General features: G+C 34.7%; 2 protein-coding genes across 2 annotated transcripts in view; one reads left to right on the forward strand and one right to left on the reverse strand.

The window, feature by feature from the left end:
- Nucleotides 1-15,610, reverse strand: part of Gbeta13F (guanine nucleotide-binding protein subunit beta-1) — a 37,733-nt gene extending 22,123 nt beyond the window's left edge. Inside the window, exons 1-2 of the mRNA XM_074176402.1 lie at nt 15,324-15,610; nt 7,156-7,240 (exon numbers count right to left, since the gene is read on the reverse strand). Of these exons, the coding sequence (XP_074032503.1) occupies nt 7,156-7,212 (57 nt within the window). The 5' untranslated portion in view covers nt 7,213-7,240; nt 15,324-15,610. The remainder of the gene's footprint in view (nt 1-7,155; nt 7,241-15,323) is intronic.
- Nucleotides 15,611-17,398: 1,788 nt separating this feature from the next.
- The window catches only part of LOC111508240 (fatty acid synthase), a 57,652-nt gene continuing 53,953 nt past the window's right edge, over nt 17,399-21,097 (forward strand). The window contains exon 1 of the mRNA XM_074176477.1: nt 17,399-17,539. The gene's annotated coding sequence lies outside the window, so the exon portion shown is untranslated. The remainder of the gene's footprint in view (nt 17,540-21,097) is intronic.

A 21,097-nucleotide genomic window follows, 5' to 3' on the forward strand; every position in this document is an offset into this window, starting at 1 on the left:
GAAAATCGGGATTTTTTATTAGCGATTTTTTTATTGAAAAAATCACTACGCCACTGGATTCAGAGTGCCTCTAAAAAGGTGTGACCAAAATTTCATGAAAAAATATTCATTATTAACAAAGTTATGACAACTCAAAAATTCGAAAACTCACACAGCTAACAGTCACAAAAAACACCCTATATCAACAGATATAGCCATGAGAATATTTTTTTATGATTTCAACAATGAAGTGCCGCCAGATGGAAAAAAAAACAAAAAACGTAAATATTTTTTAATGAAAATAACGGAATTACATTCAAGTTTTCACGCAAATTAAATAAATACTAAGACCTAATATTTCAATTTAAATCTTAGTTGCCATGGAAATGATATTACAGTTTGACACTTGTGAAAGATTTAAGTGTACTACTGTCAACAATATTCACCTTACAGTTCTTCGAATTATTTTGAGTCATGGCTGCAAGATTGAGCGTAAGAGAGAAAATTGAAATTGTACGCCTTTCGGGAAATGACGTAAGAAGTGCTAGAGAGGTTTGTAGAGTATTTAATGAGAGACATCCAGATCGTCCTCGTATTACCTGCGGAACGGTAAAAAGGAATGCCACTTTAGATTTGAATATTCCACGAGAAACTATTCGGAGATGTCTCAAGACGAAGAATATTAAACCTTTCAAGCCAAAATTTTTACACACACTTCAAGAAGGCGACGAAGCAAGACGCCGGGAATATTGTTTATGGGCCCAAGGGGAATATTTAAACAATAGAAATTTCCTAAAAAATATTTTATATACCGACGAAGCCACTTTCACTACAAATGAAGTAGTGTCATCACAGAATTGTCTCTATTGGGCAGCTTATAATCCCAACTGGGTAATAAACTGTAAAAGCCAGTATTCCCAAAAAATCAACGTCTGGTGTGGGATATTGAACGAACGAATTATTGGTAATTTCTTTTATGAGGAAAACATTAATGCGCAGAGGTTTCTAGAATTTTTAAACACAGAGTTTTGGGATGCTATTCACGAGCTGCCAATCAATGAACGATCAAATTCAATTGTCCAGTTAGATGGGTGTTCAGTTCATTATGCCAGAGCTGTGAGGCAATGGCTTAACGAACATTTTTCAAACCGATGGATAGGCCGTGGTAGTCCGTTTATAGAGTGGCCATCCAGATCTCCAGACCTCACAGTTTTGGACTTTTTTCTCTGGGGACTTCTCACACAAAAGGTAAAAATATTTACGCTATTTGTTTTTTTTTCATCTGGCGGCACTTTATTGTTGAAATCATAAAAAAATGATATATTGTGACTGTTAGCTGTGTGAGTTTTCGAATTTTTGAGCTGTCATAACTTTGTTAATAATGAATATTTTTTCATGAAATTTTGGTCACACCTATTTAGAGGCACTCTGAATCCAGTGGCGTAGTGATTTTTTCAATAAAAAAATCTCTAATGAAAAATCCCGATTTTCGACTAACAAAAAATATCGTAGTATGCCCTGAAACTTTAATAAACATTTCAAATTTTGTCCCAAGGTAGACCTTTTAGTACTTGACATTTCAAAAAAATTATTAAAATCGGTTTATAACTTCAAATTTTAGGGGGGTGTTTCCATTAAAAATGGGTCACACTGTATACATAATTGTTTTCAATTACCGCAGTGTTGCGAATTAGGAATTCTTGCCATAAGATTAGACAGTAAATATTATCCGAGCTTTATGAGGCGTTTTTGAAAACCAATTCGTCTATAAAGACCAGAGGCGGGACCGAAAGAGGCAAGAGCCGGAACCGATAGAGACCAGAGCCGGAACCAAAAGAAACCAGAGCCGAAACCGAAATAGACCAGAGCCGAAACAAAAAAACCTTGTCAAAGTTGATTAGAAGTGATTGGCGTGGTGAATTTTCGCCATAAGGTTATATAGTACATGAAGAATATTATCTAAACATTATGCGGCGTTTGAAAGAGCAATTATCAAAAAAAAATACCAGGGCTATCATTGTGAACAAATTTCTGGCCAAAAAACTCAACAAACCCTATCGAACAGCCACCGTATTCACCTGATATAGCTCCGATCGATTTTTTCTTTTACCAAAACTCAAATCACCACCCCAAGCCGTCCGTTTTTAAGTCAATAGATGACATTGAAGACAATTATCGGCGAGTACTAAAGTCAATTCCGGAAAAAGCGTTTAACAAGTTTTGGTGATTTGGTTGTGCTTGTGCACATTGCCAATTGCACAAATCAATTTGATGCAGAGTGCAACAAACTGTTGGTTGACACTGGAAGTCACAGCATTCCGGAAATGACCTCTGACTTTATACCTCCAACTGTCAACTACGAACTGCCTTATAAAGTACAATTCTTTAGTAGAGAGGACTGGATCCTGCGGAAGAAGGAAATATCAAGAGCAGATAGTTGTTGGTTCACAGATGGATCAAAAACACCTTGCGGTTCTGGTGCAGGTGTTTTCAGTCGCAGACCCAGGACAGAGATATCAACCTGCCTAGGAACCTATGCGACTGTATTTCAAGCGGAAATTTACGCTATTGAATTGTGTGCGGAGAGATTGAAAGAATCCAACCTCATGCACAAGTCAATAAAAATATTCTCAGACAGTAAATCGGCTTTGGAAGCTCTTGGCTCCTACCGAGCAACGTCTAAATTGGTAGCAAATTGCCAAAAACGACTTTCCTCGATAGGAAGACTTGACAGATTGTCTCTGGCCTGGATTCTTGGCTATACTGGCCTGGAAGACAATAAGGCTGCTGACTCCCTTGCAAAGGAGGGTGCTGCAAGCAGCTTCATCGGGCCAGAACCTGTCATTGGCATCTCCTCGATAGGAAGACTTAACAGATTGTCTCTGGTCTGGATTCTTGGCTATACTGGCCTGGAAGACAATGAGGCTGCTGACTCCCTTGCAAAGGAGGGTGCTGTAAGCAGCTTCATCGGGCCAAAACCTGTCATTGACATCTCCTCGATAGGAAGACTTAACAGATTGCCTCTGGTCTGGATTCCTGGCCATACTGGCCTGGAAGGCAATGAGGCTGCTGACTCCCTTGCAAAGGAGGGTGCTGCAAGCAGCTTCATCGGGCCAGAACCTGTCATTGGCATCGCTTCAGGCTTTGCCAAACAAAGATTAAACACCTGGATGGCAAGAAGATTTATGGACTTCTCGCAGAATCTTCCAGGATTGGCTAGCATTCTTGATCTAGGCAATAAAGTGTTGAAAATTCAAATTCTGAAATAGTAAAACAATGCATTCTTAAGGTTCAATTGTTTAAATAGTTATGTCGCTGACTCCACTCGATTTGAAGAGCACGAGCCGCCTCTGCTTCGTACCGCCATTTCCAAGTAAATCTTAAGAAAATAAAGGTGATAAGCCAGACATACATCGCACTTCCTGTATCTGTTGATATACTTATTCATTTGTTCGTGTTATCACGAGAAAACCCACAGAAACCACACGAGTTAATAATGGCTTTCGTCACATCGTCTATAAGTTTGAATTTTCACAATTATGTTTATGGAATGGAATCTGCTGGCTATTTTCAATCTAATGATTCGCCTATATTGTTTTCATGACCCCTGTTCGTTTATTCATTATTTTTACTTTTTACTACGTATGTATGTATGTCCTCTACAGTGTGAACTATATATACAGGGTGTAACATAAGTACGTTAAAATATTCTAGTGATGTATTCCAGAGACAATTAAAAAAAGAAAGTCTTCATGAAGTTGTGTCCAAAAATGCTTCGTTTCGGAGATACGGGGTGTTGAAATGGAATTTTTTTGTTCGCTTTTTGAAAATAACTCTTGCAAAAAATAAGTTATTTGCACGAAATTCGGTACCCGGGGTTTTTTTGACGTGGGAAATCATATTTTCGTATTAATTTTCATGTAACATCTAGAGGACGCTGCGTACGCTGTCATTATTTATTTCAAATTGCCCTAACTTTTTTGTTAGTAAACTTTTGGTACTTTTCATGAAAAAACCTAATTCCCACACTTTTTTCAAATATCTCGAAAACGATCACCTGCAGCGTTGTTGAGGAAGTGTACCTTTTTTACTTGGAAAAGGTGTAGGAATTAGGTTTTTTTATGAAAAGTACCAAAAGTTTATTGTCAAAAAAGTTAAGGCAATTTGAAATAAAAAATGACATGAAAATTAATACGAAATTGTGATTTCCCACGTAAAAAAACCCGGGTACTGACTTTCGTGCAAATAACTTATTTTTTGCCAGAGTTATTTTCAAAAATCGAACAAAAAAATTCAATTTCAACACCCCGTATCTCCGAAACGAAGCATTTTCGGACACAAGTTTATAAAGACTTTCTTTCTTAAAATTGTCTCAGGAATACGTCACTTGAATATTTTAACGTACTTATGTTACACCCTGTATACAGATAAGTGATTTATTTTTCATTAAAGTTTTTTTACACAACTATCAGACTAGTATATGTTGTTTGATAAATATCATAGGTTGTTGAAATTAGACAGACGAGAAAAAAATAATAACTGTCAAGCCAAGTCAAGATTCAATTCGAAATTGAATTTGTCTTTAATTTGCTTAAATATTTTACATATACAGTGTGTCCGCAAAGTATGGAATAAATTCGATATTTCCAAAACCAAAGGTCGTTTTACAAAAACCTGAAACACGTCGATTTTCAATTTTAATAGTCTACATTTTACTCCAAAATTTAATTATACAGGGTGATCCATATTAATGTGATGACGTCATCGGTATTTTTTTGAATACAACACCCTGTATTTTGTGTCAGATTTAGGTATGATACGTGGGGTCTATCGGACAGAATTTGTTCGCCGAGAAAATACTTTTTTTTCATATCTAATAAAAGTAGAAACTAATTATTTTATATTTTTTTCTAATGATTAATTTAACAATTTAAAAGTAATCCAGTAATAAATACATGATTTTATTTTAAATGTTCGAACTGTAGTCCTTGCTGCAGTGAAAACAGTAACCGTGCTAACAAGTATTTCTTAATAATTTAAAAAAACTAGGCGGCTAGTTTTTTTTGTTATTGTGAAATGTCATTATTTCGATTGATGTTCAGTAACTGTTGAATAGGACAGTAGTTGTTGTATTAATTCGTGAATTTTCTGTAGTATTGCTTCGAATTAATTTGAAGTTGTAATTGTAATAATTGTAGTTGTAATAATTAAAGTGTAAATAAAACAAAGAATTGAAATACTTATGATGATTGGAATATCCAGAAAGACGCATAACGCAGTCAGCAGTAAATAAGATTGAAAAGAAATTTCGAGAAACTGGTACAGTTGAAAATGCACGCAAATTAGGTCGTCCTTCTGTTAATGATGATACAAAACTAGATGTTCTACTTGCTTTTGAAGATGTGCACACTTCTTTTCGTAAGGTTAGTCGTGATTTCGATGTGAGTAAAACAACACAAAGTATTAAAATTGGAAAAATGGCATCCCTTTAAAATCGAACTTTTACAGGAATTAAACGAAGATGATCCAGATAGAAGAATAGAATTTTGTGAAGCCATATGGATAACTGTCACCGAGACCGTCTCCTGTAATTTTTTTTTTTCCTGGTGAAACCAGCCTAGTACCTACGTCAGAATCGTAGGTACTAGGCCAAAAAAAACCACTGGATGCGTGAGAATCATACACAATACCCGCAAAAGGTAAATGTATGGGCTGGCATTGTAAGAAACATGATCATCGGACCCTAAATTTTCGACGGTACTTTAGACGGGCCAACATACCTTCCTGTACCTACTTTTATTAATGTATTCCCCAGTAGAATTAATTCAGGAAGTTTTGATGAAAGTTTATAGTTTCAACACGATTCTGCGCCTCCACATTATACTGCAGATGTTCGAAGGTATCTCGACCGAATGTTAACGAACCGATGGATTGGTAGACGTGGACATTGAATGGCCAGAGAGGTCGCCAGACTTAAATCTGTTGGATTACTTTTTGCGGAGCCATCTGAATAATGTTGTTTATAAAACGAAACCAGCAAATATTCAAGAATTAAGCAAGATAATTCGAATAGAAATAAACAATATTTCTCAAGAAACCATAAACAAGGTTCAACAAGAATTTATTCAACGCTTCGGTTACTGAAAAATACAGGAAGGACTACAGTTCGAACATTTAGAATAAAGTAATGCATTTATTACTGGATTACTTTCCCTTTGTTAAATTAATCATTAGAAAAAAATATAAAATAATTAATTAATTTCTACTTTTATTAGAAATCAATAAAATGTATTTTCTAAGCGTACATTTTTCAAATTCTGTCCGTTAGACCCCGAATATCATACCTTTTCGGAATCAGCTCGTTACGGATTATTTAAAACTGAGACACCAAATACAGGGTGTTGCATTAAAAAAAATGACCGATGACGTCATCACATTAATATGGATCACCCTGTATAATGAAATTTTGTTCTAAAATGTAGAATATTAAAATTAAAAATCGACGTATTTCAGGTTTTTGTAAAACAACCTTTGGTTTTTACTCCATACTTTGCGGACATACTGAATATTTCAGTTGGGTATTCCAGTCAATTTTCTCTATGGGCTATAAAAACACTATTTTCTGCTATTCAAGCTTTCGGAAATCAAAAATATCTACAAAATAAATGTGATGCAAACATTAGATAGTAATAAAAATGTTACAAAAGACTCACCAAAGTTAGTTCAAAATATAAAAAAGCATATAAATCCAAACATACAAAACCGAAAAGTCAAATGCAAATATAACGTTGTTGAAAATTTTGTTACAGCACCAGAGAAAATGTGATTAATATGATATTTACATATTCAGTGAGATTTAAATGTATGTGAAGAATTATTAGTGATCTCGTACAATTTTTCTTGTTATATTCAAATTTTTTGTTTAATTTAATTGATGAGCTGTTTTCTCGGGTTTTGCTCTGTGTTTAGTGGTTTTTTTTTAACCTTAAGGATTAATTTCACAACGTTTCGGCAAAGTCTCATTTGCCATCTTCTGGTGATGTCTGGAGTTTTACAACTAGACATATATCACCAGAAGATGTCCGGCCCATGAAGATGTATGCCTGTATCAAAAATCAAATATCTGCTTTAAAAAATGACTAAAATATAGAGGTTTCAATTGAATGACAAACTTACTCTGATGGCATTTTTGAGAGTTTCTGCTTCTTGTCTAAGGGAATCCAATTCGTTCATACTGCTCGTCACAAACTAAATTGACCACCTGTAAAAAATTGAAAAATTAATTAGATTAAACAGAATTTTAAAAAAATCAGACATCTAACCGATCGATCTCAAACCGTCCAGTATAATAAAGTATCATAAAGAAAATACAGGGCTTTTCATGATGAGCGTTAATTAGCCGTTTCTGGCAAACTATTCAACGGATCAACCTGAAAATTCTACAGTATGCATAAGTCAATATGACCTACACGCCTAAAATATTTTAGACGAAGCGGCGTTGTCGCTTCTATTATGAAGTAGCGGCTTCTTTGATTTTTCAAATGGAACACCCTGTATATAATATCATATTATGATTCATTATCATTTTGTCAACAAATTCATATACTATTTCCCTATCTATTACCGTTTAGAAGATATAAATTAATTTCGATATTTTTTTACCAAACATGAACTTTTATAAATGCTGATAATCTTGAACTCTCTTGCACTAAAACGATCAAATTTGAAATGCAGTGGAGTGATACTATGAGGATCTTCACTCCGAGTCATATTTTCATTTGCCTCATACAGGGTCTTCAAAAAATGCAGATACTTTGATCTCACGAAAAAATGAGTGGAACTCAATTTTTTCAAATGGAACACCCTGTATATTTCAACATTTTTGAGCTCTACATCCAATTTTAGATTAACTTTGTTCAGATAATACTATTTCTATTTTGAACCGTTTTCGAGATAAACTGTTTCAAACGGAAATTGACGTGGTTTTCTTGCTCGTTTTTTGAATTCATCACTTATTTTGGATATTCAACATTTTTTTTAAAATGCAACCAAGAAGAAAGTGTTGCATTACGTAGGTCAAGTTATGGATATTGAAGCTGGTGAACCAAAAGTCAAATTCACACGAATAAAAGAGACACATGAAGTACCAGTTTTTTGTTGGAAAGAGATGGAAGATGTGTTATTGAAAATGAAGATGTGGTAGGAAAACTTGCTGAACCTGCTTTGGGAAGGAGAGGAGAACTGATTTTAAACTCGACTTTTGAATATTATAATATTCAATAATTTCATACAAGAAACTGAAAAAAGTTATGGAATGTCAAAAATGATAAGTTTTTTCAATAAACAGTGCTTAAGTTATTTTTTCCAAAGAAGTTTTTTGTGGAAAACAACAACAAGACAAGATTGTATCTTTTATATGGCTGAAGACAAAAATTCGAATAAATTACTGGTATCACATTAGTCCCAGAGCTGTATCATTTCAGTCTCGTCTTACGTTCATTGACGATATTGAATGAAATACAATGCGGTATCACTTAAGCCCCATTAATCCAGTCATTTAAGCTTAAATTAGGTAAGAATCTCGGAATTCGAGATACCCAGCTGTAAGTCTGTAAATACTTGTATATTGACACCCTAAAAGTTGTCTCAAAACCTACATATGGTAGGGTGTAAGCAACTATTAAATTTCAAGGTCAAAGGTCACAAAAATCGGTTTTTTGCGCTTTTTTTGGAAATATCTCATTTCCTATGGGTTTTTTGCTATTTGTATTCTCTACAAATTTTGTTAAAAAAAATTTTTAAACGGTGAACCGTTTTCGAGATAGAGGGCGGAGAGCGCGCGGTCACAGCATCACTTCAGGTCAACCGGTGCCTCCGGTCGAAAACGCGCCATATATAGATGCGGATGTTCTTATTGTTGAAACTGCAATTGAAGAATCAAAGTCTAAAAAAACTGCAGTTATAATAGGACAAGATATTCATTTACTTGTCATTTTAATTGGGCGTACACTGTCTTACGAACAAGAAATTTTCTTTAAAAAGTTGGGAAAGGTAATGTAAAAACGGAGATATACTCGACTAAAAGTTTTGATAATTATCCTCATTCTAAAAAACATATTTTATTTCTGCACGCATTAAGTGGCTGTGACACAACTTCTGCGCTTTTTAAAAAGGGAAAAAAATCATTTTTAAAAGTTTTTGAGAAACTGACAAATTTGGATGAACTAGCTGCAGCATTTGAGGAAGAAAATTGTTCGGCCCAGAGATTATTAGAGAGTGGAACTCAAACCTCATTGGCAGTCTATAATGCTCCGAAATCTGTGAAAAGTTATCATATTCGTTATATGCATTATAAAGACTTAATAAACCTTAATAAACCTCTGCAGCTTTCAAATATTCCACCAACAAGTGCAGCTGCTCATCAACATTTCAACCGTGTATATTATCAAGTTCAAACTTGGTTAGGACATGATTTGGAACCCCAGGTATGGGGTTGGGCAATGCGAAACGATTTTCTGGAGCCTATCATGACAATTTTACCACCTGCTCCAGAAGATTTGCTAAATACAATTTTCTGCAACTGCAAGAGTGGTTGTGGTTCGCGATGCGGATGCAGGAAAGCGGGCTTGCAATGCTCTTTAGCTTGTGGCCAATGTAATGGGCAAGCTTGTCTCAATGCTCTACCATATCAGAGCGACATTAACGAAGATGGAACTTTTCACCCCGAAATCATGGAAGAACTTGAGACAAATGTCGTTGAAGACGATAATGAAGACCAGTTTGAAATTTACCAGCAGCCAGAAGACGACGATGAAGAGGAAGATGATTAAAATTATAAATTGTAGTTTTTGTACCCTTTATTCCATTTCTTTACTTTCAATAAAAATAAATGTATTCAATGATATTTTTTAATAAAAAGATTAATTCATAATTTATTTGTTTTTTTTTTCATCATGTAAGAAGTTATAAATAATAATTAGGTTAAAATTCAAATATAATTCCTATATTTTCATTTACAATTCTGCAATTACATGGGCAGGTAAGTGTTGTTAAATAAATTAATACTGAATAAAAAGTGGATAAGTTAGGAAAAAAATGATAAAATATAATATAATAGTTAATAAAAATTGACAAATATTTATAATCATTGATTTATCGATAGTTCATCAACTATATATGGAGCGTTTTCGACCGGAGGCACCGGTTGACCTGAAGTGATGCTGTGACCGCGTGCTCTCCGCCCTCTATCTCGAAAACGGTTCACCGAATAAAAAATTTTTTTAAACAAAATTTGTAGAGAATTTTGTATTCTACAATATTGATAATAAATACAAATAGCAAAAATCCCATAGGAAATAGGATTTTTGCTATTTGTATTTATTATATGCTATTTGCATATGTAGGTTTTGAGACAACTTTTAGGGTGTCAATATACAAGTATTTAAAGACCTACAGCTAGGTATCTCGAATTCCGAGGTGAACTTACTATAATGACTGGACTACATCATCGTATCAAATTAGCCCCACCTGCTGGGGTTATTATGATACAGTTTTTATTTTTTTTTTCAGCATTGGTACTGCAACTACATTTTTTGTGCACCCATAAATAAACTAACCAATACGAAGTACATATCCCAGTATTTTTTCAAAATGGCTTTATGTATATGGTTAGGTACTATAGTGAAAAGTGTATATTTTTGTATCGTATTAGCCCCGATCGACTCTACTATGTTGCTGTATGACTGCTGTTCCAATGTTTTGACAGTTCTCTCTGTCATCTGACGTTCTATCTATCATCGTTTACATGCTCGCTCTTTCCCGCGTGAAAGCCGAATCGTGCGCGAAAGAGCGTGCGTGTAAACCCGGCTAATCAGAATCAACGAACTTAGACGTGCGCAGCGTTATAGAACAGTGCTTTCAAAAAATTATTCTACAGCGCCATCTAGTGGCGAGTTACAGAAAAATTGATAGCCTAAAAACCTTCTCTATGAAAAATTACTTATAAATATCAAGTTTCATCACGATCGGTTGAGCGATGTAGATTAGATTAGATGGGCATTTGCTTTTGAGAGAGCTCTGTTCAAAGTGGGTGCGCGCGTGCTCACTGTTGACGAAAAACAAGAACGTCTTGATGATTCTGAGCAGTGTTTAGCCAGGTTTTGAACATAACAAACCAGAATTTTTTCGTCGATATGTGAAAATGGATTAAACACGGATCAATCAATTCGCTCCGGAATCAAAACGATCGTCATCTCAGTGAAGAGAAGCTGGTGAACGTCGTCGTAAGTGCCAGAAAGCACAACAATCGGCTGGAAAGGTATAGCCTCGGTATTTTGGGATGTGCGTGTTGTTGAGGGAGTTGAGGAATTGTTCTTTCAGATGATTTGATTTATAGCCAGTCTTCAAGTATGCCCATGGAAAGTCGCCTTTCCTTATACGAGGAATTGGTCAAATTTTGGACATGCGGTTGATTACCTCGTTCACAGGCAGATGGGACGATGACTGATAGTGTCAGTCTTGTAACCTACAGTAGTATTTTTCAAAGTGGGCGATAAGCCCCCTTGTGGGCGTTGGAGGCCTATAGGGGGGCAGTAAAGGGCACAGAGGTGATTGGGGGGCGTTGAAGCGGTTTAGGGGGGCGATGGCTAATTTAAAAATGTTTATTTGCTTTTAACACAAACACACAGGTGCATTATTGTGATGCAAAAACAATGAATTGTTTTTCCACAATATCGGACGTTTCCTTCGTATTACTTCGCGCAAGCGGCGCATACCTTCAAGATAATACTCCTTATTGACCGTATGAGCATATGGCAAGAACTCCTGATGCACTACGCCACGGTAATCGAAGAAAACAGTGAGCAAAACTTCGACATTTCATCAACTTGACGTGCATTTTTGGTCTTGGCTCTCCTGGGCTTTCCCATGGGGACGACTGGAGTTTCAATGCCATAACTATTCAGTGCATTTCTTCAATGTCCCCCCCTCTTTTATTTTTTGAACGGGTCAACTTAAACAATTGAAATTTGGTATCTCACGCCGAACATTTTCGAACACAGTAACGTCAATATTTATTATTCTCTGCGGTGTATCCAAGATAAAAGCAGGTTCAGTTTCGTACACCTTTTGCTTCAAATAGCCCGTCCATAGGTGTCAAATCTGGCGAGCGGGCTGGACATTCTGTAGGACCTGGACGGCCAATCCAACGGCCGGAAAAAGTAGTATCCAAATAGTTTCTAACTTGTCTGGAGTAATGTGGTGGTGCTGCTGCATCTTGTTGGAATACAATATCTATATCGAATTCATAAGGATTCGCTTTGACGATTTCAGTGATGAGAGGGTTAACAGTAGTTTCCAGCATATTCAAATACAGTTCCCCTGTTAAATTTTGATCAATAAATAGAAGTCCTACAATATGGTTTCCCAATATTCCTGCCCAAACGTTAATTTTTTCTGGATAATGGGTATGTGTTTCCCGGAAAACGTGAGGGTTGGTGTCACTCAAATTTTTCATAAACAAAAAATAACTTAACAAAACTTTATTGGGTTGTTGGAATTGCCACATGTCAGATAAAAAGGATCATTTCTAGAAATATCGATATTAATGTGTTTGTCTTCAGACAATTATTTAATGTTCCGCCATTTTGTAGTAGGTGAAGATATTGACTTCATATTTTAGGGTTGTGAAGTATACGTCAGGAGCTTCAAAACGATGTGTCACAAGACCGAATAGCGCCCAATCGCCATCTTGAAAGTTTCATCTGTCGTTTCACTTCAAAATAAAGTATTCATGCATTAATTTCATTATCCCAAATTTCAATTTTTTTAGTTCACCCGTTCAAAAAATAAAAGCGGGGTACATTAAAGAAATGCACTGTATACTTACCCACGATTCGTCATCAGTTGTGACCCTTTTAAGTGAATCTGGATCGCCGTTGACGTCATTCAACAATTCTTGAGCGATGCTCATGGCTGAAATTGCATGGCATAAGCCAACCTACATGCTGACATCTTCAGCAATTTCTCTAATAGTAATTCGACGATTCTCCATAACAATTTGCTTATTTTTTGAACATTGAACATTGCCATCCGGGAGAAATCCATAATTTTTCTTTTTTTAGAAATCAATTTTGGCTTCCTTGGAAAAATTCGTGAAGAACTCACGAATTGTACATTGTGCAAAACATTTTTACCAGGCATGTCGCGAAGATTGCAATAAATTCCAGAGAAATGCGTTTCAGGGACCTTTCTGATAAATAACGAGTACGACATTCATTAGACAAATATTGGTAATTCAACACTTGAGTTTCCTTAAGAATTTTCCAGGGTAGGCACTTTGTATCAAGTTGGCACATTAATATTAAAAAAGGATGAATTATATTTTTTTTCATGTCAAAGTCTCGACCATTATTCGGCAATTAAAAAAATATATTTAATAAATTTTACTACAAGTAGCTTTGATAGAAGAAGTTTATTGCAAAGAACAAACAAAACCTAAAAATTCCTATCAAATCAGACAGCTTTTTTATTTGGTGTTGAAATAGAACAAAAATATATCACAATATGCCTTGGATTATCAGTAGTACAGTTAAATTAGTCAATACATTTTTTGTTCACTATAAACTATCTAGAAAAAAAGACATCGATTTTGGTAAGCAACTAATCAGACCTAATATTCCAATTTTGTTCACCAATTGGTTGAGGTAACGACAATTCAACTGGAAAAAAATGATATTTTGACGTTTAGAAACATACTATTTTCAACTTTGAATATTTTTTTTCCTTGAAATCAGTTTTCATAGTTATAGTAATTAGTTTTAGAGGTTTTAGAGGTGAAAAAAATGGTAATTGTAATTAAAGATTTTATTTTTCGAATTTTCTGGATTGAATCACTCTCAAAATAAAATATAGTTTGACCTAAATGCTTGGATCATTTCTGTAGGATAATTTTCGAAACTCCTTATGCTTTCAATGCCCTACAATCAACACTTTAATTTTCCAATTAGAAAACTTTCACCTCACCTTAATGATACATTGTAGATAATATCAAAAATAGTAATTTTCTCTTAGAAAATATTAGCTATAATTGTTTGGGAGGAACAATATTAAGTTTTCTCAAAGTATGTTCCAATAACTGGGCTTTCTAGCTAATGAATTTCTCAGCTTTCTGAGGTAACATTTTTCTTTCTTTCTGTATACCACTAATATATCACTACTTAAAAAATACTTACACTGACGCTGTATATCATGCACTGATAAGCAAATATAGTTCACAAAGTGAAGTCTAATGATTGTTTAATATATCGGTTGGGACCAACCATTAGATATCCAAAATAGTGGAAAGGTATACAAAAATAATCAAAACCTTAGGTATACATGCAAGAAAATATGATCATGTTTCAACAAGGATATTACAATGTTTGAACTTAATCAATACTGATCTAATATTTTTTTTCACAAAATGAAAAATCACTGAAAGTACTGATAATTTATAATGAAAATCACTTGACTTGCTTTCTGGGTACCTATATTTCTTGTATTAACAAGTATTAAGTATATAAAGTATGTCTCTGAATTATTAAAGATAAACTTTTCCAACATGAAAAAGCTATTTTTGTAATATTTACTAATGTGTAATAGTTTGAATGAAGTATTTTGAATACCGATGGCTAAATTTATGAATATCAAAAAGCTGTCAAAGGAACTCCAATTTTTAGAAAAATAAAATTCTTTTTTTTTCCAATTGATCTCTCAGAATATGAAGAAGTTGTTTTTGGGCACTGTTACATGTTCTATTGCGAAAATTTGCATTTCAATAATTTCAAAAATTGCAGAATTAGTATTTATGATAATAAAATATTAGTCATTATATATTCAACTGAATTATGACTTATCAATTCATTCAGTGATCTGGTCCTTCCTGGAACAAATTAACTACCTATCCAACTAACCTAATTCAGTAGCATAGAGAACAATTCAAATTTATACAGTACTAAAAACTTCACTCTTAACTTTCCAGGCATTTAAAAATAATTCTGTTTTTGGGACACACCTACAATCCACAATATTTTCGAAAACACTTTTAAACAATCATGCACTTCATCGCGTTCGATAATATTAAGTAATAACAAAGTATAGTGCCAAAAACCATGAAAACTCGCACCAAAACTACGTTAACAACAAAATATTTCTACAAATAAAAATAATTTGACAGCCGCCATGACAGTCCTTGCACCTGCTGTACGACTATTTGAATTATCGGTTTTCTGGACGTTCGCCGTTTCAACAACTTCAAAACGAGCTTATTGGGATGCACTATTGCGAAACAAATTACTTTTACTTACTTTCCAAACCCTTGTAGCCCGCCTCAACCGATCACCTATAAAACTATCCAATGGTGCACAGAAAATCACGACCACATCGGTTTACATACATAGGAAATAGATTGTCCACTGCTTATAATCATGTAGAATATCTTTATACGGGTCTCATAGGCAAGAAGTCATCACATGTACACTCAACACATGAAAAATTCCTTTTTCCACTAAGTTTTTCACCACTTTCGTTCTTTGGGCGCGGTGAATACGACCGGTACCGTTCCTTCCCTTCTGTCGTAACGATTATGGACCTGATTTGTGACGTCAGTTCGGCCATCTTGCAAAGTCTACCATCTGTGAATGGAATTGAAAACTAAATATTTTTTACTAGAAATCATAGAGAAGTGAATTACTGACAGAAGTAGTTGAGCAATTGAAATGTAGATGGCAGCAAAATTGGCAAATAGAGGTGAACTTTGCTTATTCTGAAATTCATGTTGAATTTTTTCTTGAAAAAGAAAACAAAGAGATATCGTCACGAGTCATTCAAGTAGATTCTGTTATGGAATTGAAATTACTTCATACTTTAAAAAAGTCAAACGCTAGGTGAAAGATGAGATGAATATTTAGTCAATGGGATTTCAAGAGATCAATTAGTAAACCAAATATACGTTGGTAAAGTATAAGAAAAAGTAGGTGCCTTCAACACAGAAACAAAAATATATCCATTTTAAACAACTGAAGGACTTTCTGCTTGTTTTACGTATCCCACTGACTCCACAAGGGATACATACTGTTATTGAATTTATCGAAATGCAAATTTTCACGATAGAATGACAGAACATATTATTATGCCCAAGTCATATGCTGCAAGCGATATGGATCTTCCCAGCATTTCCGCCCTGATTTGATCTTTCAGGTCACGGATAATGCTGAGTCTGTTAGTCTAATGGGCTAAGATCAGGTGATCCAGCGAGACATCCACTGTTTTCCCCCTTCCTATTCACTGATTCAGAAAGGTTCTGTTTATAAGTTAGCGCATATTAGATCAATCGAAATGTGTTAATATTTTTCGGGTTTCAAGGTCGACGATTTTTGGAATTTCTCCCTAACGTTTCGCGAAAGCCTCAGCTATTTTGTCATACGCTATCCTGTTGAAACCTGACCAAAATATGGTTATTTCTATCTTCGAAATGTTTACAAGAAAAACAAATGAAAATGATTTATCATGCTTTAGTTGAGTCTAGATCAAACATACGGAATAATCGGTTAGGGAAGTGCACTAAAAAAACACATAAAAAACACCGATGTGCTGCAAAAAACTTCCTAAAAATTATCTTGAAATTCACTGAATCCAACCTCATTGATATCCGACAAAGTTATCTTTTCATCACAACTATCTTTGAATTTAAACAAAAGCCGAACTTACGAGAGTATTCCAAATAATTGAGTTTGCAACCCGTCCATGCATAGTGCAAAATTTCCGTATTGTTTGGATTCGGGAACTAGTGGTTGCATGCCAAGGAATGGTTAGAAAATGTCGAATCATTTTACTTAGAAATTTCGACCACATGGTCTCACATAAAAACTATTACACTCTGGATACTTAAGCTTATAAACTCCAGATTTCTCCAACTTGTCCACTTCAGCTTTGGCATTGAAAAGAAAATCAAATAACCTAGTTAGTCCTAGGAAGCTAAAATTTGCAAACGCACCTTTTTTTATCTCCAGGAGGGCGTCCCAGTTGGAATATTCAAAAACTCAGTATGAATTCCGTTGATGAGACAGTTATCAAATTTCGCAAGTGATTTTTGGGTCATTCATGAAAAACGATGTGTTCAGAACAGAGCGTATAAAATATTCTGGGAAAGAAAGTTTTTGGCTTTCTACTTCCACATTTCTTTGAAGATGGGGAAGTAGAAAGTCAAAAACTTTCTTTCCTAGAAATTAACCTCTCCTAAAAATATAACCCTTTCAATTTAAATCAATCTCTTCGATTCCTGATAGTGGACCCAGTAAATTGAATTGAAACAATGGTTAATTCAACGGAAATGAATTTGCATTCAAAATTTCGAAAATTAACATATGACCTGTATAAAACATTCAACACTTTGATTCCATAGATTTCATAGAAAAACATAGTTGGCATTTCTGAAGTTAGTCTAGTGAACACTGGTGTTGTGTCAGTTTTAAAATTCGGGTTTAAGGTGTTTTGTGTGTTCTCCTCACAGCTTCAGAGAAAGGTAGGAATTTCTTGCAATAGTTTGGTTTTTATTCATATACCTTTGAGTATTGAATTATGATAAGGGAGCGGGATCAGCAGGAAGAAGTTGCAGAACTTCGAAAGTCTCGAAACACGTAGGTCACGAGCAAGAAAGAATGACTTTTAATCGTCACAATATGATCGTTTGAAATCATTTACCTATTGCGCCTGACGACGCCAATATACAAGAAATAAATCAAACCTTGTTCCTACATCAAATAGGTTGAAAAGAACAGATAATATTGGAATTAAACTATACAATGCCTTATCTGTCGAATTTCGTAACTTGCCATTTAGAAGATTCAAAAACTTATTGAAGAAAATATTAACCAAACATCCTTTATATGAAATTGATCAATTTTTCGAAGTTATTCAAGAAGAAATAGACACTTTTGTGGTCACCTCCCGAACTTTTACTTATAATATGTTAGCTGTGTGATTTATAATTTGTAAAAGCTCATGGCTCATCTACAAGCATTTTTTAGAAACTATATTGACGAATCTTATCCTCTCAAACCTATTTTAGAAATTGTATTGACGTGTCTAAAAACTGTGTGTTTTTTGAGACTAATAAAATTATTATTATTATTATTATTAACAACTTGGTTGGTGAAACGGTCGTCAAGAAAAGTATTGTATTTCTGGTGATGTGGTAAAGTGCTTGCTTTGGATTTATTCTACGCCAGAGGTTCCAATTTTACCATTTATTGAATGTGATTTTTTTGAAACTACAATTGCAAAATCTTAATGTGGATTCTACAAGTTGTTTTTCAGACTTGGAACTCGTTAATTAAAAAAAAAAACGTTTTCTTGTGATTTTCCATATATTTACTCTCCATTTTTTCTCTCCGCCGGTTCCTAAGCTAGCGACTCTACAGAAAAATCCTTTTGACATTCATATTTTCAGGAAAGATCAACAGAAACTAATATTTTTATATTCTCTGTAGTTTTTGAGTTATTGAAAAAAAAAAGAAATATTACTTTTTCATAAACTCTTCTTGTACTAACATATACGAGAATAAATAATAATGATAATAAATATGTTTTATTGTCACAAGAAAAAGTTGCTGAAAAAGCGAGAGAAAGTACAGATTTTTTGTAGAACTCGTAGAGATAAGTTTTCTTAAATTTCCATACTATTGAAATTATCTTACAAGTTCAAAGTTAATTAATAAACCTAGATTTTTTGTAGCTCTATATCTAATTTTGTATTGCATTTTTTTTCAAAATTTTGATTTTTTGCTGCTTTCTAGCTCGTTACTTACGACATGATGACGTTAATCGATTTTTGGCCAATTTTTCTCTACGAATTCAAATTGAAACAAAGCGCTGTCGAAAGAGTCCGAAAATTCAACCAGTCATTTGCCACTGATTGTGTTAGTTTTCGACGTTGATTTGCGAAATTTCGTTTCGGAGATTTTAGCCTCAAAGTGGTCGACCTACAGTAATCTATGGCAAAGATTTGAGGACCCTGGTGGAGACCGACCCATCACAAACGATGGCGGAAGCTCCCATGCGGTTTTTGATGGTTTAAAACTCATTGGACAACGCCCGTCTGCACGTTTCACAAACCACCGTAAGAAAATTAAACGAAGTGAGCTTCGAAGTTCTGCTTCATCCACCATACTCTCCGGACCTCTCGCCAACCAACTACCAACTTTTGAAGCCCTGTGATAACTTTCTAGCCGGTGGAACCGTCACCAATCAGGAACAGGCAAAAACGGCATTCGTCGATTTGTGTTAAGTTGGCAAAACTGCACTGATTCAAATGCCGCTTATTTCGATTGAATTGAATCAGAGTTTTGAAACAACCCAATACAAACTTATCGAAGGAAGAAACTGCCTACTCATTGAACAGATTGAAGATTTTTGAGTATTATAAAATTGATTTAAACAACTCATTGAATGAACAGGTAATGGAACAATTTTCACGCGGGAAACAGATTCAACACAGGGTAGGAATTCAATTCACTTTGGTATTTAGGTAATTTTTCTGAATCCTGAAATCAATTAATATCTGAACATTACAAAATATTGACTTTTGAACCTTTTTTCTTCCGAATGTGATACGTTATAGTCGTGGTTGAACGATAGATTTGCAAATGACGAATTGGTCTTTTCATTCTTAAAATGAATGTGTTCTTTAATTCGCTGGGACTGGTTTGTCCCTATTTGGCCGATATAAAGTTCCAGAACGAGTCAACTTATATCTGAATCTGAAGATTGGTTATTATCGTTTTCAAAAAACTTCTTCAAGATATTATACGTTCTATGACGCTGATTATCGTTTTTTGAAGTACGAGAGACCTGGTAATACCGCAAATTTCTACCTGGAATCGTTATGCGTCTGAATGAATTGAAACCATTTTTGTACCCGCTTTATATTAGCTTCACCTGTACGTATGTATGTCTGTTTGTAACTCTCCTTTTCATTTCATATCGGGATCTGTATTTGACAGAATTACCGAGATTATTGCTTGATCTATTCGCGAGCAGATGGCGCTGTACGTAATAAGCTTATTTAAAAAAAATATTTTTAACTTTTCAGTTCGATGTTCTTTAAAAGCGTGTTTTTTAGTTTTTTTATACTATATTTATTTACAATTAGGAGGTAATGTACTTCATTCACTGAAGATGCCAACTAGGTTGGTGAAACGATCGTCGAGAAAATAGTGTTGCAGTTCTTGTGTTTGGATTCATTTGACGCCGATTTCAGTTTTATTTTTAATTATCTACTGTGCATAGTTGTTTTCATTCGGTTTATTGTTGTAGTTTTCAAAAATAGGATTATATTCGTATGTCAATGAATAAATGTTACACGTACATTCACAATGTACCTATATACAAAATTTATATTCAACCCAATGGTCTTTGAAAGAAAATTTTTGTACAACTGTCATTAAAATTGACATTTTTAATGGTTGTCAAGAGTATTAAAAGATGATGTTTACAAAATAGCGCGTTGAAAATAGTTTTAAAACTAGTGTCAAAAGTATTTTCAACAGGATTCTTATCGACCAATAATAAAACATAATTATTAAATTTTCAAGGAAGTTTTATTATGAACAATACGCCACTCACAAGAGGTAACAGCAGTAAAAACTCTCTCCGCAGCAAGCCTCAGCACAAACTTCGACAGATCTGGTCATCGGAACTGTCGGGGAAGAACAAAGTTGCTGCAACAAATATGCTTGCCGTTCCAATCTTACTCTAGTCGTTTGGACTAGTGAAGTGGACTCGGGAGGAGCTGTATCAACTCGACGTAAAGATCCGAAAAATGATGCATCTCTATAGGAGTTTGAATCCGAAATCGTCCGTTCCACGGTTGTACTTCCTCTGACAACAGGGAGGCCGTGGACTTTTGAGTTTGGAGTGTCTACATGACAGAATGGTGCTGGATACAGCCTGTAAAGTCGTCAAGAGTTCGGATCCCCTTCTTTGCATGGTCCGTGACCATGAGAGATCAGGAATTGGAGCATTTCTCTTTAGGGCAGCTGCCCGAGCAGCTGAACTCGGTTTAATTTTAGACACTGAACGA

This window comes from Leptinotarsa decemlineata, unplaced genomic scaffold, assembly GCF_025532065.1.
Source record: "Leptinotarsa decemlineata unplaced genomic scaffold, Ldec_3_MD MMD2_P_RNA_scaffold_1, whole genome shotgun sequence".
Taxonomy (NCBI): domain Eukaryota; kingdom Metazoa; phylum Arthropoda; class Insecta; order Coleoptera; family Chrysomelidae; genus Leptinotarsa; species Leptinotarsa decemlineata.